The 15,994-nt window shown below is 48.5% G+C and overlaps 5 protein-coding genes and 1 non-coding gene across 6 annotated transcripts; 2 read left to right on the top strand and 4 right to left on the bottom strand.

The window, feature by feature from the left end:
- Window positions 1-1,173: 1,173 nt before the first annotated feature.
- Window positions 1,174-2,124, bottom strand: BDV37DRAFT_265745 (MBL fold metallo-hydrolase). The gene has a single exon (XM_032083829.1). It carries the CDS (start codon window positions 2,076-2,078, stop codon window positions 1,188-1,190), a length of 891 nt encoding a protein of 296 aa, XP_031934708.1. The 5' UTR covers window positions 2,079-2,124; the 3' UTR covers window positions 1,174-1,187.
- Window positions 2,125-2,941: 817 nt separating this feature from the next.
- Window positions 2,942-4,206, top strand: BDV37DRAFT_276952 (TDT family transporter; the record flags this gene model as incomplete). Its single annotated transcript, XM_032085659.1, has 4 exons — window positions 2,942-3,294; window positions 3,354-3,650; window positions 3,707-3,992; window positions 4,048-4,206. The coding sequence occupies 4 exons, from the start codon at window positions 2,942-2,944 to the stop codon at window positions 4,204-4,206; spliced, it is 1,095 nt and encodes a 364-aa protein (XP_031934709.1).
- Window positions 4,207-7,716: 3,510 nt separating this feature from the next.
- On the top strand, window positions 7,717-9,887 carry BDV37DRAFT_292146 (putative MFS sugar transporter; the record flags this gene model as incomplete). The annotated part of the gene is made up of 6 exons (XM_032089118.1): window positions 7,717-7,781; window positions 7,839-8,119; window positions 8,174-8,318; window positions 8,375-8,619; window positions 8,684-9,091; window positions 9,145-9,887. The coding sequence occupies 6 exons, from the start codon at window positions 7,717-7,719 to the stop codon at window positions 9,885-9,887; spliced, it is 1,887 nt and encodes a 628-aa protein (XP_031934710.1).
- A 445-nt stretch (window positions 9,888-10,332) lies between these two features.
- On the bottom strand, window positions 10,333-13,004 carry BDV37DRAFT_265747 (uncharacterized protein). The gene is made up of 4 exons (XM_032083830.1): window positions 12,506-13,004; window positions 11,102-12,455; window positions 10,961-11,039; window positions 10,333-10,907 (listed from the first exon to the last, which is right to left on the bottom strand). Exons 1-4 carry the CDS (start codon window positions 12,853-12,855, stop codon window positions 10,459-10,461), a joined length of 2,232 nt encoding a protein of 743 aa, XP_031934711.1. The 5' UTR covers window positions 12,856-13,004; the 3' UTR covers window positions 10,333-10,458.
- A 135-nt stretch (window positions 13,005-13,139) lies between these two features.
- BDV37DRAFT_292147 (uncharacterized protein) lies at window positions 13,140-14,457 on the bottom strand (the record flags this gene model as incomplete). Its single annotated transcript, XM_032089119.1, has 5 exons — window positions 13,140-13,234; window positions 13,366-13,567; window positions 13,616-13,810; window positions 13,859-14,321; window positions 14,375-14,457. The coding sequence occupies 5 exons, from the start codon at window positions 14,455-14,457 to the stop codon at window positions 13,140-13,142; spliced, it is 1,038 nt and encodes a 345-aa protein (XP_031934712.1).
- A 1,369-nt stretch (window positions 14,458-15,826) lies between these two features.
- BDV37DRAFT_t240 lies at window positions 15,827-15,929 on the bottom strand. Its single transcript has one exon. It is a non-coding gene; the product is annotated as a tRNA-Phe (tRNA).
- Window positions 15,930-15,994: the final 65 nt, after the last annotated feature.

Here is a 15,994-nt window from a genome sequence, read left to right on the forward strand (position 1 = left end):
CTTCTGTATTGCCTTTATGGCCCTATCTTGACATCAAGAGAGCTGATACCGCGCTAGAACTCGCAGTGAAGGATCCGGACGTATGTGTTGTCGCCATTGCTCACAACGGCATTCGTAAGGTTAGTTTTCCATATAACATCGGATGTGAGGCATGCCTTTCCTTGGACTCGGCTGACAGATCGAAGACGTCCTTAGTCTGCTGGACAATCGAGTGCTATAAATGCGAAGAGATCCTGTAATTGATGATTTACATGAAGTCGAAGGTCTCATAAGTCTCTTCGATCTCCTTCAATGACATGTCTTTCGCTGCACGGCTTGTCCCTCTTTGGTTTATCCTTTTCACTCATGTAAGGCAGAGGTAATTGCTGACGCGTGAAACCAAGTGTCACGAGTTCCTTGGAGGGCACTTCCGGCCTATTGATTTCAAGCCGGTGCTACTTCAAGGTAGAATAGCCTGTATATCGCTCAGGGCGCCTGTTATGAGCGAGAGGTCCCCCATTAAACGTCGCGTGTCCCAGTTTACCTACCACTAGCGCTCAGGCCTGGCGCTTCTCAATGATAACTTCAGAATAACTCACTAGCATATTATACCCCTATCAGCCACATCAAACCAAGTAGGAGTGGTATGTAGATGATTCGATTCTGTTGAGCAGTGCTGTTGGGCAAAGTTCAAACTGGCTTCTACCGGCTGAGGTTTAGACCAAGAGATTTTGTAAGGCAAGTCTGACTTCGCTGGTTTCTGTATGCTTCTTTACCCTCTAACCGAGGTCTCGGTAGTTTATCTTGGCTCTCTCGAAATATACTTGTGCGCAACATTGGCTCTGTAGAGATACTGTATGCACCTTTCTGCTCTCTGTCTAAGGTTACTTCGTGTCAAAATCAGGAGAAATAACGAGTATCACCCACCACCACAACCACGCTGATAGATGTACTATTCTTGTGGGCAATAATAACTAGTTAAGTCACAGTGACCAGTTATTGATCGTTGTATCGGCGAGTTCCGGTATCATTTCTTACTTTCACTAGCAGTACTTAGCAATCTTTCATCTCACGGATATATAGCTCTTCTCCACACAATATGCCGATTGCTACGTGTTCGTACACAGATGTAACCACACCCATTTATTTGACATCGAAAAGTCCGAAATACCATATATAAATGGTCACAAGGTAGTACACTAGCTCAACTAAGCCAAATTCTCCGGCAATGTAACAGGAACCTGCAGGAAGATCCTCCGGCTACCATCGGGGCTCCGAGGCAACTTTCCTCCGCGAATATTGATCTGTAAAGCCTGGTGAAGGAGTCTTGGCTCCTGTAGACCCGAGTCTCTGGTCTGCCTCCATGCAACAAACTCCTCACGGCTCCCTGCTACGTGTTTATTTCTTTCTCGCTGCTCTTTCACGGTCGCAAAAGGCATGGGCTCTCGACTCGTGGACGATGTAGATGGCGGATAATCATGGCCGGTGTACAGTTTGAACTCTGCAGGGAGCTCGAGCAGCTTTTGCATGGATTGATATAAAGCTTCAGCGTCTCCGTTAGGGAAATCACAGCGAGCGCTACCAACGTCCGGATTGAATATAGAGTCGCCTGCAAACACGTTGCTACCAATGAAATAGCCCACATGGTCGGGGGTATGGCCCGGCAAATGTAGGACTTTTGCTGTGAGGTTGCCAATAGGGAAGGTCTCATCGTCCGCTAGTAGATGGTCGAACGCATGGTCTAGTTCATCAGCCTGGACACCATATCGCTTCGCAAATGTGTCTTGGACCAGGCGAATCCTTCGTCCTATGCACACAGGAACTTTGGTACCATGCGCCTGTAGTCGTGATTGGAGGTAAGAAGCTGCGGTAAGATGATCGGCATGAGCGTGGGTCTCGAGGAGGCGGACTACTTTGTAGTTGTGTGAATTGATCACATCTAGAAGGCTATCGGCGGAGGTTGTATTGATCGTTAGGTGCTCCTGGCTATAGTCCAGTACCGGGTCGATAATGACTGCTTCGCGCGTTTCCGGGCATGCCACAATATACTGCCAGGTGGATGTTCGTTTCTCGAAGATTGAATGCACAGTGGGTTCCATAGTCGTGGTAAAGTTTGAGTGCAGTTATTTTAATGTGTGTTTTCAGAGCTGCAAGCTGCGCTGTATGTCCACTGGAGGCACCCTTGACGCTCTTGGTTCATTAATATACGGCTACCTACGGAGGCCTTTGCTAGGCAAGCACTCGACCGAGAAGGGTCATTCGGGGTACACCTGCTTCGTTACATGAACAAATCAGCCCTATCCTACCTGATGTATCCTTCTGCAGCTCTGAGTGGCGAGGCGTATGCAAGAAAGCCGGGGTAAGTCAATCGCCGATTGCTCGTCCAGGGATCTATGGTTCATCAAGCCCTAAAACGGTTGGATGTGGGTCGCCGCTCGGGAATGCGCGGTCGCCGACTGAGCGATGGACTAACAGGGACGGCGACTAAATATTATCCAGGTTTCATCACTGTTCTGTGTAGCCTTTTCGGCCGACTAACGAAATATCCTACGTTGGATGCGTGAGCATAGGGTAATGAAGACTGATGTGTCTCGGCAGGGCTGCACGTCCCCGCAAACACAAAACCATTACCATATAGAAATTTTTTCATTGCCCGCTTGCCGTGTACCGAAAGGATGAAATATCATAAGAATATAAGAATATCGCGTACGAGCTACCTTGGCTTGGTAGACCATATTGCCCTCCGTAGCCTCGATGGCCCAGGAAACCACAGATACAGCGTCGCAAAGATGCTTAGCAAACGGAGGCCAAGCAGGGACAGATCCCAAGCTCTCAAAACATGAGACTGGCTGGCGTTATATCATTCGGAATTTCACTCCGGCGTAGGTCTCAGCTCAGTTACCATCATACTCATTTTGTGATTGACAATGGCTGATTGAAGTATAGATGGTTTTCGGCAAACATGGGAACTGGCATCGCGTCAATCCTTCTCAATACATTGCCGTACAATGGACAATGGATCTACTGGATATCAGTAGTCCTTTTTGCTTTTAATGTGCTGCTATTCCTCGTCTTCCTACTTATAACAGCCCTTCGATATCTCTTATATCCCGAAATATTCCCGGTTATGGTCACACATCCAGCACAGTCAATGTTCCTGGGAACCTTCCCTATGGGCCTTGCTACGATCATCAACATGTTCTGCTTTGTCTGTATACCTGCTTGGGGAGTCTGGGCGAGTTACTTTGCCTGGGCTTTGTGGATCGCTGATGCCGTGTTCTCCGTGTTAACGTGCTTCGTGTTGCCGTTTATCATGTAAGAAAAGTTTCCCCTGAGTTGAAGGTGCGTGGGACTTACAATGCTGACCCCTTTAGGATGACACGGAAATCCGATATCGCCTTGTCCGCAATGGGCGCACCATGGCTACTCCCCGTTGTGTCGTGCGTTGTGTGCGCAGCATCTGGCGCCATTGTCGCGGAAGTATTACCAGATCCCCAATATGCACTCGGAACAATCGTTGTCAGCTACGTGCTATGGGGGGTTGGGGTACCTCTTGCATTGATGATAATAGTCATTTTCCTCATGCGGCTGTTGTTGCACAAGTTACCCCCAAAAGAGGTCCTAGTGAGCATGTTCCTGCCTCTTGGACCTCTCGGACAAGGCAGCTATGGGTATGTGTGTTTTGTGCTATCTTAAACAAGCCCTGAATACTTACACGAGATGATAGCATCCAAAAACTAGGCCAAGTATCCCAAAACATCTTCCCGAAAACCGACGTCCTGCGACCAGGAACTGGTGACGTATTTGAAATGCTTGGCTTTTTCATCGGACTCCTCCTATGGGCATTCGGACTACTCTGGCTTTTCTTCGCTGTTGCGTCGATCGTTCGTACTCGGAAATTTCCGTTCAATCTCGGCTGGTGGGCATTTACTTTCCCTCTCGGGGTCTATGCCACCAGCACTTGCCAGCTAGGCCGAGAAATGCCATCGCATTTCTTCCGGGTGCTTGGGACGGTATGTTAAAGTCAAGAACCATTTTCTTTATTCCCTGCAGCTAACGCGACAATAGATATTCTCCATCTGTGTAGTGTTATTGTGGATATTGGTGACTTGTCTCACCGCTAAAGGCGTGTATAACAGAAGTCTATTCAAAGCACCCTGCTTGGCGAACTTGCGCGAAAAGCAGCAGAGGCTCAGAGAGGAACAGGGCCATGTGGAAGGAAAATAAATCTGTCGATTACTATTAAAATGTTAGCGTTAGTGGAACAACATGTCGATCTTTTGACGTATGGCTATAGAGTCTGAACTCGCAACACCCGCCAATCGGCAATTCTGACTTATAATGACCTGATGGATTATAAACTGTAAAGGCTGTCTCATCTGTGGGAGATATGCTTGCTTTCTACATCATTGTAGATGCGTGCTGCTGCCTCGCCTCCCAATGAGTGCCTTCAACCAAGACGATTCCATAAATCACAAAGGCAAGACTGGGCGCTTTGGCGGTTCTGTGGAATGAGAATGGACTTTTTTACTTCCCCAAAAGACTATAATGCCACCACCTCCTCAGCGAAAGTCCAGGGTTGGTTTCTGCTATCATGTTTCAGAAGCGTTGAGACAGCTGGCCTTCGCAATAAGCGCAATTAGTACTTGACTATGGATTCATTTAAAAACTCAGGTCGTCAGCACAGCTGATAATCTGTTATTGCCAATCTCATCGTATTCGGCAAAGCTAAGCGAAGCGAAATCCAATTTCTCACCGAAAATTGTTTGATCCCGAGCTCTCTGTCCGCTAGAACTGCAGATCATTGAACCTATTTAAGAATGATCATCATAAGACATCCGCGTTAATGCTCAGTGGAAGGTGACAACCATTCTACTGTCGCTACAGGTCCCAACTAATGTCCTTTACGAATCTTCTGCAAGCTGCATCTTGCGCTGCAGCCAGTCAAATTTACTACACCCTTGAGGCTCGGCTTGCCCTCTTCTGCAGGTTCTTCAGTGCATTGCTTACATCGCTGTCTCCATTGTAGAGTTTTATTTTAGCAGATTGCAGCAGTCTGTGAGGGCTCCGGGCCTCTTTCTGTAAACCCATATGGACATGGTGCATTCAAGATAAAAAAGAGAAGAGCATCAAAGCCAAATGGAAACAGGAGAGAAAGGAACGAGAGACTCGAACGCTGAAGGTCACAAGCTGAAGTCGGACTATCGCTGTCCCGGAAACAGTTCTGGCCGGCGTCAGTGAGCCGCCGTTGATGCCCGAAACTCTTTTCGCTGCACACAAGCCAAACCCATTGCCCTACAGCACGACGGTACAAAGAGAGAGGGGTTAGATTTACGTGCGCTGCATGGAATGGAGCTGGAATAATGGCCAAAGTCCAGATACTCTTAGATAAAAGCTCTGGCGGGGTAGCTGCTGGAAGGCGGCCATTCTGGTATGGAAATATATCAACCGAACGAGACTTTTTACGAACTATAACGTAATTAATATAACCAGTTCAGTCTCCTTAAACAATTGAAAGAATCTTACCGGGAGACTGTGTAATATCAACCCCCCGGATTCATTGGCAATGCCGGCACCTGTGCGAAATCAGTCGTTTGACAGCCGAACCGCAAACGCGAGTCCGATTGAATCAACCGGCTTTTGCCACTCCCCAGTCATGATTTATAAATAGAACAATAAAATACTCCGAGCCGAGATACGGTCAGAGTTAATGTTCGAAGAAGCACAGGGACGGACAAACCGCAAGGTGAAATTAGTCCACGGGTCGGGATTAATGGACTCAAGGTCCCTACAACGCCAAGTCAACGACAAAGACCAAGTCATGTGGCTGGCCGGCGAGGGAATTATTACTCAACCTAGATGGAAATCCTTCGAGACAGGAAGAGGTGGGATTTGGTCGGCCTTAGCTCATCTTGGACTATAGGTATGACAAGGCAAAATCTATTGCTGGCGAATTATGTTACCGAGAATTGCCACACATCAGGAAAGCCTCACACAAGAGGAAACACAGTTGTGAGCGCACACCTCCTCTATGTCCAATGATAAGAGCTGTGTAGCTTTACCAATCGTATAAGACCCTTAGGAAGACATAAACCTGAGGATAAAGCGATCCTGCAGCATTGTCATGCCAGCTGTTGGTGCTTATCTACAATAACAAAGTCACTAAGCGCTGCATTTTAAAGGGGAAATTCTATTCGGCTAGCCGTGCGAGCTTCGAAATCAGGCACATATTGTCCGGGGGAGAGATAGTCTTTGCCAAGGCTTCTAGAATGATTATGGGCACTAACAGAAAGCAGCAGAAAAGGGTTTTCACTAGGGTCATTGATGATGCATCGAATCTTCACACCACCTGACCAGTCTACGGACGAAGGAATTTAGGGTTTACATTGAAACTGCGTCAATGCTGCATCCGGCGTACATTTATACTTTCTATACGAAGAACAAAGAATACCGTCCCTCAACAGCTTCTTAGGGGGTTCTGGGGGAAAACGAACCCAATAGGGCTAACAAAAGCTTCCGTCACTGGTATAGTGAAGAATTCATAGGTCTTTGTTCGCAGGTCATGGCAGGACTGGGCGTAGGATAGGGATTCACAAAAGCGTCATCGGCCTGGAGAAAAGGGCCAATGATATTGGTGGTGTGATCTGTGGCTTGCACCATGGTGGCGACAGAGAAACCAAATTGGTCGAACAAGACTTCTGAACTCGACTATCCTCATTTTCAGCAGCGGTGAATGACTGCTTTGGTGGTGGTACCGAGTGACACAACTGGTATGAATCGGTAGCGGTGGGCGATGGAACGGCATGACACCATCTACAGATTTTAAGTTCTGTCCATGCAGAAATCAAGACAGTAAATACGATTAGACTCGCGGTACGGGCTTGCATCCTAAAATGCTACCGTCTCGCTGGCTGCCTAAATTCTGGTGCCTTAAGAGTCAACCAGTAACAAGTCCCTTGCACTTTACAGTGAATTCGCACCGGGCCGGTCTGCAACAATTGGGTTAATTCCGATCTGTATGCAATAACCAACAGGCGTCAGTCGAGCTTGCAGAGAAAATCGCCAGAGATTCTAGCGTACTAGGGAGCTGCGCATCACCCAGTAAGCGAAGATGGATTTGCCTTCATTTTTGCCGGATGCGGACAATGACAGGGCACGCGACTCGCTTAAAGGGACTTGGCTGGCATGCAAGCTAAGGCTCGGGCACTAAATGACTAGTCGAGAGTAGCATTCAGACCTCCCCAGATTGGCTTTTATTTGGTTCCATGGGGGGCTTGGCTTCAACCCTACCAATGGCACTTGGCGGTGGCGTGAAGCAACAAAGGATAACCCGTATTCCACCAAACAAGCCGTTAATGACCACCGTCGGGTTTGAAACCCACTATACTTTCTTCGTGGGGCTACAGCTATTGCCCAGTGTGCGGGATTAACAGTGGCCCAGCGTGTATTGGACAAGTGAGCTCTGGGGGAGGCAGTTTCCTCCAAACCTTCCTCCATATTTGCGGAGACTGAGAGATTGGATCCTTGGAACCACCAACATCCCCAGATCATCGACCCCAGATCCGCATCGAGTATTTGTACTCGGTTGATTCCTGCAGAGGGTTCCAAAATATTGAACAACTCTATGATCTTCTTGTGTGCCCTGATTTAGTGCCAGGAAGGAACGTAGACGTAATGTGCGTCGTGCCATTTTTCTCCTCCCTGCGCTATTTCAACTAACAATCTTCATTTCTTAGAATGGACGAAACCAAGTATGCTGCGCATGAGCGCCAGATAGACGTGGCAACACAGGGGCCTATTGAGTATGTCTCCTCCCCAATACTTTGGCCGTAGCTCCTCTGCTGATCTCTCAACCTTAGCATCGAGAACCCATTGCAGGGTATTCCTCGAGATCAACTCCTTCGCGATGTGGAAGACTATGCGCAAGAGTATGACCTGAACGATATCCTTCCTCTCTTGAAGAAGGGCGCCCTGGTGGCCCAGAGACCGGATCAGTACGACGACATCCCAGAGTTGAGCCCTGAGGATCATCAGTACTTGCGCCAAGAGACGACCAATCGCTGGAAGCACCCATGGGCACTCTATTACACCATCATCCTTAATTCCATCGCCGCTGCTATTCAAGGTTGGGACCAGACAGGTACATGCCAGCCGATGTTATAGCTTTTCAACTTTTCACTGACGTTCTTTGTAGGCTCCAACGGTGCCAATCTTACCTTTGCGCATCAGTTTGGCATCCCACAAGATCCTCCAGACTGCACATCTCCCGCTGAATGTAGTCGCAATCAGTGGATTGTCGGCGCCATTAACTCCGTACCTTACATGACGATCGCTATTTTGTGAGTAATCTCCTACCTAATTTCTATTTAGTCATCGAGCTCACAATACCTCGCAGTGCTGGCTGGATTTCCGATCCTTTGAACCATTGGCTTGGTCGGAAATGGGTTATCTTCATTGCTGCAGTGTTCAGCTTGGTCGCTCCCATCGCGTGCGCCGTAACCCAGTCGTGGGGTCAGTTAATGGCCTGTCGTGTACTACTTGGAATTGGAATGGGGCTGAAGGAAGTGACGGTTCCGGTCCTTTCGGCTGAAAATGCACCTACTAACGTCCGTGGAGGTCTCGTCATGTCCTGGCAGATCTGTAAGTACTCTATGCTCATGCGGACGTGTATCGAACAGTGTCTAACCTTTCTCCTACTCATCAGGGACTGCGTTTGGTATCTTCTTGGGAACGTGCGCGAATTTGGCCGTGGTCAACACAGGTGCGATCGCATGGAGACTCCAGCTTGGTTCAGCTTTTATCCCCGCTGTTCCATTGCTCCTTGGAGTATATTGGTGTCCAGAGTCCCCTCGTTGGCTCCTGACCAAGAACAAGGCCCGCAAGGCATATAACTCACTGCTGCGACTCCGTAACAGTCCTCTCCAGGCAGCCCGTGACCTCTACAAGATCCACTCTCAGATGAAAATGGAGAAGAAGCTCATTGAGACTTCTGCGGAATTCTCTAAGAACGATAACATGATTGTGCGTTTCATCGAACTGTTCACCGTTCCACGAAACCGTCGCGCTACTCAGGCCTCTGGTATTGTTATGATCGGACAGCAGATGTGCGGCAGTACGTATTACCCACACTCCCTCCTACGAGCACTGTCAGACTAACGTTCGCAGTCAACATCATCGCGTTCTACTCCTCTTCTATCTTTGCCAAGGCCGGTGCTAGCAACATTGAGGCGCTCCTCGCATCCTTCGGCTTCGGCTTCGTCAACTTCCTCTTCGCCTGGCCCGCTGTGTGGACCATCGACACCTTCGGTCGTCGCTGGCTCCTGCTCGCCACCTTCCCCAACATGTGCTGGACCCTCTTAGCAGCAGGCTTCTGTTTCTGGATTCCCGAAGAGCAAAAGAGCGCTCATCTGGGTGCGATCGCACTCTTCATTTACCTCTTCAACGTCTTCTACTCGCCTGGTGAAGGTCCCGTGCCCTTCACCTACTCCGCTGAAGTATTCCCAGTGTCCCATCGAGAAATCGGTATGGCATGGGCAGTCGCAACGAACAACTTCTGGGCCGCTGTACTATCGCTCACATTCCCGTACATCCTGCGAGAGTTCAAGCCACAGGGTGCGTTCGGCTTCTACGCGGGTCTGAACATTGTCGCCTTAGTCCTGATCTTCCTCTTCCTGCCCGAGACTAAGCAGCGATCCCTCGAGGAGTTGGACCGTGTCTTCAGCGTGTCGACCCGCGCTCATGCCAAGTACCAGCTCACTGAGGCGCTACCGTGGTGGTTCAAACGCTACGTGTTCCGCCAGAAGAACGCCGTCTGTCGGGATCTGTATGATGAGCATTTCGCGGTCAATGTCGTACCGAGGAACTTCAAGTCTGGGAATGTTGTGCAGCTTGAGAATGTGAATGTGTGAGATTGGGGCTTAATACAGATAGAGTATTGCCTTTCTCCCTACTGGCTTTAATTGTGGGTTCTTCTGGGCTCTCGATTTGGCTTTTGATTGTTATGCTGTCGATGATGAAGATGCGAGCAGCGTTACCTTTCGGGCGTACGTGTTTTAGACGAGGAATGATATCTGATGAGTAACGGAGCTGGTGGATTTGTGTTGTATCATACGGTTGATGTGTTTTTAGATCTTCCAGTAATTTTACATACAGTAGTTTCAAAGTATTCTCGCTCTTTCGACCATGGCTCTTTATCCGACGACAGATTGGGCCATGCTCACTCCAAGCCCATTTAATACTACCATGTCGAATGTGTGAAAGCGAGCTTAAGAAAGATGACACGATCCATAGTTCTGTCAGTATTGAGTAGACATATTCCATGAGATGTGCTGTTTGGGAGATAAAACTAGCGAATTCTGGTAGCTGTCTCATGGAGCAGAATCAACTACAACTAGGAACACGTTAGCCTTAGATATTATAAAACATTATTTCTAGACCCTCGGTGAGCATGTAATAACTATAATACAACGAAATATAAGGTTACTGAGCAACTGTCCGCTTCGGTCTAATAACCTCAAACCCCTTCTCCTTCTGCTTCCTTTTCCACCTCCAATGTTCCTTTTTCTTTTCCTTCCCTGGTTTGGAAGATTCGCCTTGACTCTGCACCATATTGTGAACAACCGGCGCAGAAGTCGGCGGCCGACCGTAATACTGATCCGCCTCGCGATAAGAGTAATCCACATGTTCACTCGATTTAGACTCCAGATCTAGAGCTTCCAATTCCACAGATTCCATGCTGGATCCGCGGGATTCACTTTCAGATTGAGATGGTGACGAGGGAGAGACGACGCTCCAGGCTGAGCGGATGGACGTGGTTTCTGATCTGGGGGCGCGAAAGAAAGACGTGTATTCGTCTCTGGTTGGGAGGTCGCCTAGAAACGATGGTCGGCGGGGTGTTGAGGGCCGTTGGGCGTAGGGGACTGAGATTTCTGGGTTGGTTTAGTATATATGCAGTATTTGGTTCGTTAAATGGAGGACTCACCTGCTGGGTTTAGGGCGGGGAGACGTGCAAATGACATGCGGCGGGTTGAGCGTCGGGAGAGTTGGCCGATGCCAAAGACCTTCGTTTTTTTATTAGTATTTTCTTTTTGGTTTAGATGTGAGTTTCTGGGGGGAAGCGTACAGGAGCTTTATCGGAGTGATGATCCAGGTCGGCTGGACGGGGATCGATGATGCCCACTTTTGACAAGACAAACCGGACCATCTCGTAGACGCAATCGACGAAGAAACCAGTGAGCAGGACGGCGGCGTGTAGGGATATAATAAAGTACCCCACTAAGGCTTTGTTTCCCTCACGTAGACCAGCCCTAGGGAGGAACGCACAGCTCATCCCGATAATGACCAGGCGGGCGGTTGCGAAGCAAGCATGTCTCCAGGCCTGTTGGGCCCGCCAGTTCCATAGCAGACAGGCCAAGATGAAGATCTCACAGGATATGAGAACGAGTATCTGACCGAGTCCAGAGGTCTGCAGGGCGCCGATAGCTAAGCCCCGCAGGAACGGGACCATGTATAAAGTATCAGAAAGCCAGTCTTGGGATGAGTTTCTGGGGTAGGAGCCCTTGTTGAAGAATGTGTTTTGTCGGTCGTCCTTGGCCAAGTACCGAACTATGAATGCCAGCGATGCGGCCAAAGCTGCGACGAAGGACACGGCGAGAAATGTGCGATAAAAGGGGAACCATGTGGCCAAGCGTGTTTGGTAGAGAGATAACGCAACGATGGGATGGAGAAAGTAGTTCAGGAGGATCCGTGCGACACTCCAGCCCACGTGCTGGATGTGGGTGAGGAACTCCGTTGGAAAATCTATCATATGAGTTGAGCCGCGGGTTGGAAACAACTGCCAGGCGCATTTGATTAACCATATGATTTGGGCTGCCACTATAACTCCGAGAATGACTAGGGCGAGATTGACGATGGCGTTGGTCCATAAGTCACTCATCGTGGTTGCCCCAAGATACTGGGCCATCTCTTCGAAGCCGTAAGTCGCATTTACGGAGTAAATATTGTCCTCAACACCGGGGTAGATGAATTGATGTGTAACGGGCCAGTTTCTTACAACCAGTGATGACCAGGCGAGCTCGCCTATTGATGCCCGAAAGAACCCAGGATAGGATAGCGTCAGGCATCCCGTCAGAAAGATGAACTGGATGTACTGCAAGCAGTCACCCATCCCCGGGAAATAAGACTCCGCTGGATCCCGTGATGCATTCGCGAGCTCGTACCGGAAAACTCTTCGTCCACGGCTTCGACAGATCATGAGGGCGCCGTTTATGACCCCGGTGAGAATCATGATGAGTAGCGGGATCCCCTTCAATAAGCCTGATGCTGTCGAGCCAATGTACGGGGTAATATTGGCGGCGGTACATAAAATATCGGTGTCATTGAGCCGAAGGCGAACGGTCGTGGCCAAGGTGTTCATGCGGTACGCATGATCCAATGTGTACGAGGCTCGGTACGTTGCGTACGTTCGGGGATCCCACCTGGATCGTCAGCGTTGAGTGAGCTTCCTGTTGGGGGATGCACTGCGTACCTTGGGTAATCGATCGGAGAGAGCTCCGGGCAGACGCCACTGGAATCCAACAAGCGGTCATCAGTAACAACCGAACGATCAAGCACTCTAGCATCAATTGACATCCGCGCCAATGCGCCGCCCAAGGCTTCACAATTATGAGACTCATAATTGCCCTTTAATGTTAAGGACAGTATTGTTGTGTTTGCATGTTTAGTGTCTAGATAGCCCGTGAAGGAAAGAGGTTCAAAGATAGGATCGACTGATGCAACGTCCGAGGGACTGCAGTCTAAACGGCGAATAAACGCTGCATGTACAGGTAAAAGTAGGAGTGATATCAACAAAACCCCGAAGTTATTCCTATGCCACATTATGTCTTAAGAGGGAGCACATGATAGTGGCTCACAGGATGCAGATCCTTCGAGACTCGCCGGGGGGTGAGCGAAAAGAGAAAGATGTATGTCTTACAACATTTCAGCTCAAGAATGTTGGGGTCAAGTGGCTCAGCTGGATCTGCAGCACTTGAATTCATAACAGGCAACAGGTTGGAGACCAGAAATTTTCCAGAAAGACAAAAATAGACTAGGGCTTCGGATCGAAGACTCCGGCGGCCTTGGCAGCGTTTGAAAAAGAGCTCTGATTGGCCTTTAGACGCTCAGCTCCTGGTAAGCTTTCCCACCTTACGATATCCGGAAATGACCCGGGGCGCTAGTCCGACTCTAAAACAGGCTACCGGGAAAACTGTTGCCGCTGGAAGCCGTTGCACAGTACTATTCTTTGCAACTAATCAAGTGACAGGCGGCGATGAGATAAAGTATCAATACAAGGGCTCATGGGCGCAGCAAGTGTTTGGACACCATGAGAACTCTGTCGCCCTTGACTGTCGCCTGGAGCAATCTTTAACCCGTAGTTGAGATTCAAGATGCATTGCACTGCACACCCCACAGTAAGTACGATAAGAACCAACGCGACAGCGGCAAAAAACAACATCATTTCCTTGCCTGCAGTTCTGCCAAGCAGTGAGTTACCGCAAAGCACAACGATCCGGCTAAGGAGATATGCAACTGATCCGAGGTAGCATGCCTGTACATCGTCAGTACTTAGGACTCGGCCACATGAAGGGAGGCTCACGATCACAACCATCAAGGCAAGTTTGAGCCCCGACTTTACGCAGTAGGTACCGGCGACCATCACCAGTAAGGAAACGGGAATGAGTGCCATTGTCAAGGAATATTCAGGCTCCATGAAATGCACGTCAATCAGGTCATACTGGATGATAAAGCCAGTCAGGAAAAAGAAATCGAGTTTAATTAGGACCAAGTAGATCTGGACGAGGTCAGTCCGACCGCGAGATATCATGTCCGAGATGCGTACCTCGTAGGCTAGATACCGCAACCGCAGCTCTGGGCTGCCATGGATGCATTTATAAATTGCCCAAGCATAGTCCGTGTGTAGCCGATAGGCAGCAGGTATGATAACGAGCGAAGAAACGGCTAGAACAGCCTGAATAGCTACTTCAGCCGGTTGCATTGATGGCCAGATATCCCGAGACCAATCCACGAGGTGATTGCCCATCCCGTCCGTTGTCCCTTGTAGTGAATAGGTAACATCTCGCATTTTAATGTACTGCAGGACTGCATACACCACAATGCAGACGTTGGTGAGGCATATAGCAAGCAAGGAAATATTGTTTTTGTGGTGGATTGCATCCAGGGATAGACCGACTTCGTAAACACACGCGAAAATGACAATACCCATGCCCACGGGAATCACGTAGGAAGGGGCGATTTGGATGATATTGGGCTGGACCCACGATTTCCACTGAAGGAGGATGTATCTGTTACTCGTTAGACGGATAAAGAATTAATACCTGTGGACAATTACACTGACATTTCCAAGATAAGGACCAGGAACAATTGCATCAAAAGAGTCCCACAAAACCACCACTCATTCTTAGTGGCGGGCCTGTACATCTTCTGGCGGGCAACAGCGTCTCTAATCAGAGGGGGTAACGCAATACCAGCGTGGTAATCAGGGGAAATTCACGGGATGGATTTTTATATACGCAGCAATACTCCACTAGGTCAGAAATTTCATGCTCCAACTGTCAGAGAGCAGGGCGCGGACGTCACTAAATCAGTTGATCTGCAAAATAGTCCAGCGCTTATGGGATATCGATTATTCATTGTGCAACCTTAACCAGGGTTAATACGCTTTATTCTAGCTAAACTAGAGCGAAAACGATGTGGTCTGTACATAAATACCCTCGCAGGCTGGGGATTCTCGTTCATTATTGGTACCCACCTCAGACACGCCACGTTCCCTTACCCACTCGGGCCACTCCATCAAATAGAACCAATATTGCAGTAAATATGGGACAGAACATCACCTATCTTGGTAACTGGTACCCTAATTCGGTAACCTCTTTGATTCCTATCTAGGCATATATCAAGTTAGTAGCCTATTTGGGAAATAGGGTCAAAAAAAAGCCATATTTCAGGATTAGGGCTTCCGATAGTAACTCATAGTTCATTGCGCGGTTGTGGGCTCTTGAAGTAAAATATATTAATTTCTTCGAATAATTCAGCTCATAATACGTTAGGGTACTGTGGTTGTCCATATGCCAGGCATTCGGTACGTTGGTATGAAAAAGCAATATATATTTAACATCCGCTATTGTTGCTGGTCGATCGGAAACTCAACCGATGTTGAGATACGATAAGTTTTAACTTCTATCCAAATGAAGTGCTCCGTGCAAAAACATCTTCTTCGTTACACCGGTTTTGCTTGATATATGTGAGCTTATATGGGATTTAAGCCTGTTGGTTTTAAGCCGTTGCTACGTCGATTACTCGGCCCACTCCACCACGCAGTCGGAAGGGAAGGGAAGAAGGAAAGAAAGGATGGCTAATTGTGGCGGCGAATAGTCCACAGATTTACTGTGAGAATGTGATCAAGGATGTAACTGAATCGGACTTAACACTTTCTAGTGCCCCTTTCCCTTCTCTTGGTGTGTTCTCGAATATCAGCCGGGCCGCCAACTCCCACAAAGCATATTTGAATAGTATAGATGTAAAGGATCAAACCGCAAGGCTTGATAAATCACTCCACTGCACTGCTCTGAAAGTTCAAAGCGCTACACATTGAGTATATATAACCATGCCATGTGAATATGCAGGGGTGGCGATCAACTTCCCGACAGCTTCATCACTAGAGCCTAGCCTCGTTTATGCAACGCACCTTGTTCCATGCTCGATTTTTCCGAATTTCCAGTGTTCTTTATGTATTACTGCTCGGTACGCGGATTAGGCATGTCTCTAGAGATCCAAAAACGACAAAAAATGGGACAAACCGGGATCGAACCGGTGACCTTCTGATTACCTAATGGTAGTTGCTGATCGAAGTAGACTTCAGTCAAACGCTCTCCCAACTGAGCTATTCTCCCAATTGCTGACTAAGCTAAGTATATAAGAATATATCATAGCACGTAATAGCGTGGTGTACCATGGT

This window comes from Aspergillus pseudonomiae, assembly GCF_009193645.1.
Source record: "Aspergillus pseudonomiae strain CBS 119388 unplaced genomic scaffold BDV37scaffold_160, whole genome shotgun sequence".
NCBI lineage: Eukaryota > Fungi > Ascomycota > Eurotiomycetes > Eurotiales > Aspergillaceae > Aspergillus > Aspergillus pseudonomiae.

Bases quoted from the DNA above. Each gene is read 5' to 3' on its own strand.
- BDV37DRAFT_265745 (XM_032083829.1), bottom strand. From the start codon at position 2,078: ATGGAACCCACTGTGCATTCAATCTTCGAGAAACGAACATCCACCTGG.
- BDV37DRAFT_265747 (XM_032083830.1), bottom strand. From the start codon at position 12,855: ATGTGGCATAGGAATAACTTCGGGGTTTTGTTGATATCACTCCTACTT. The intron at 11,040-11,101 runs GTACGCTTCCCC...AAAAAAACGAAG, and splicing joins ATCACTCCGATAAAGCTCCT to GTCTTTGGCATCGGCCAACT. The intron at 10,908-10,960 runs GTGAGTCCTCCA...AAACCAACCCAG, and splicing joins CCCCGCCCTAAACCCAGCAG to AAATCTCAGTCCCCTACGCC.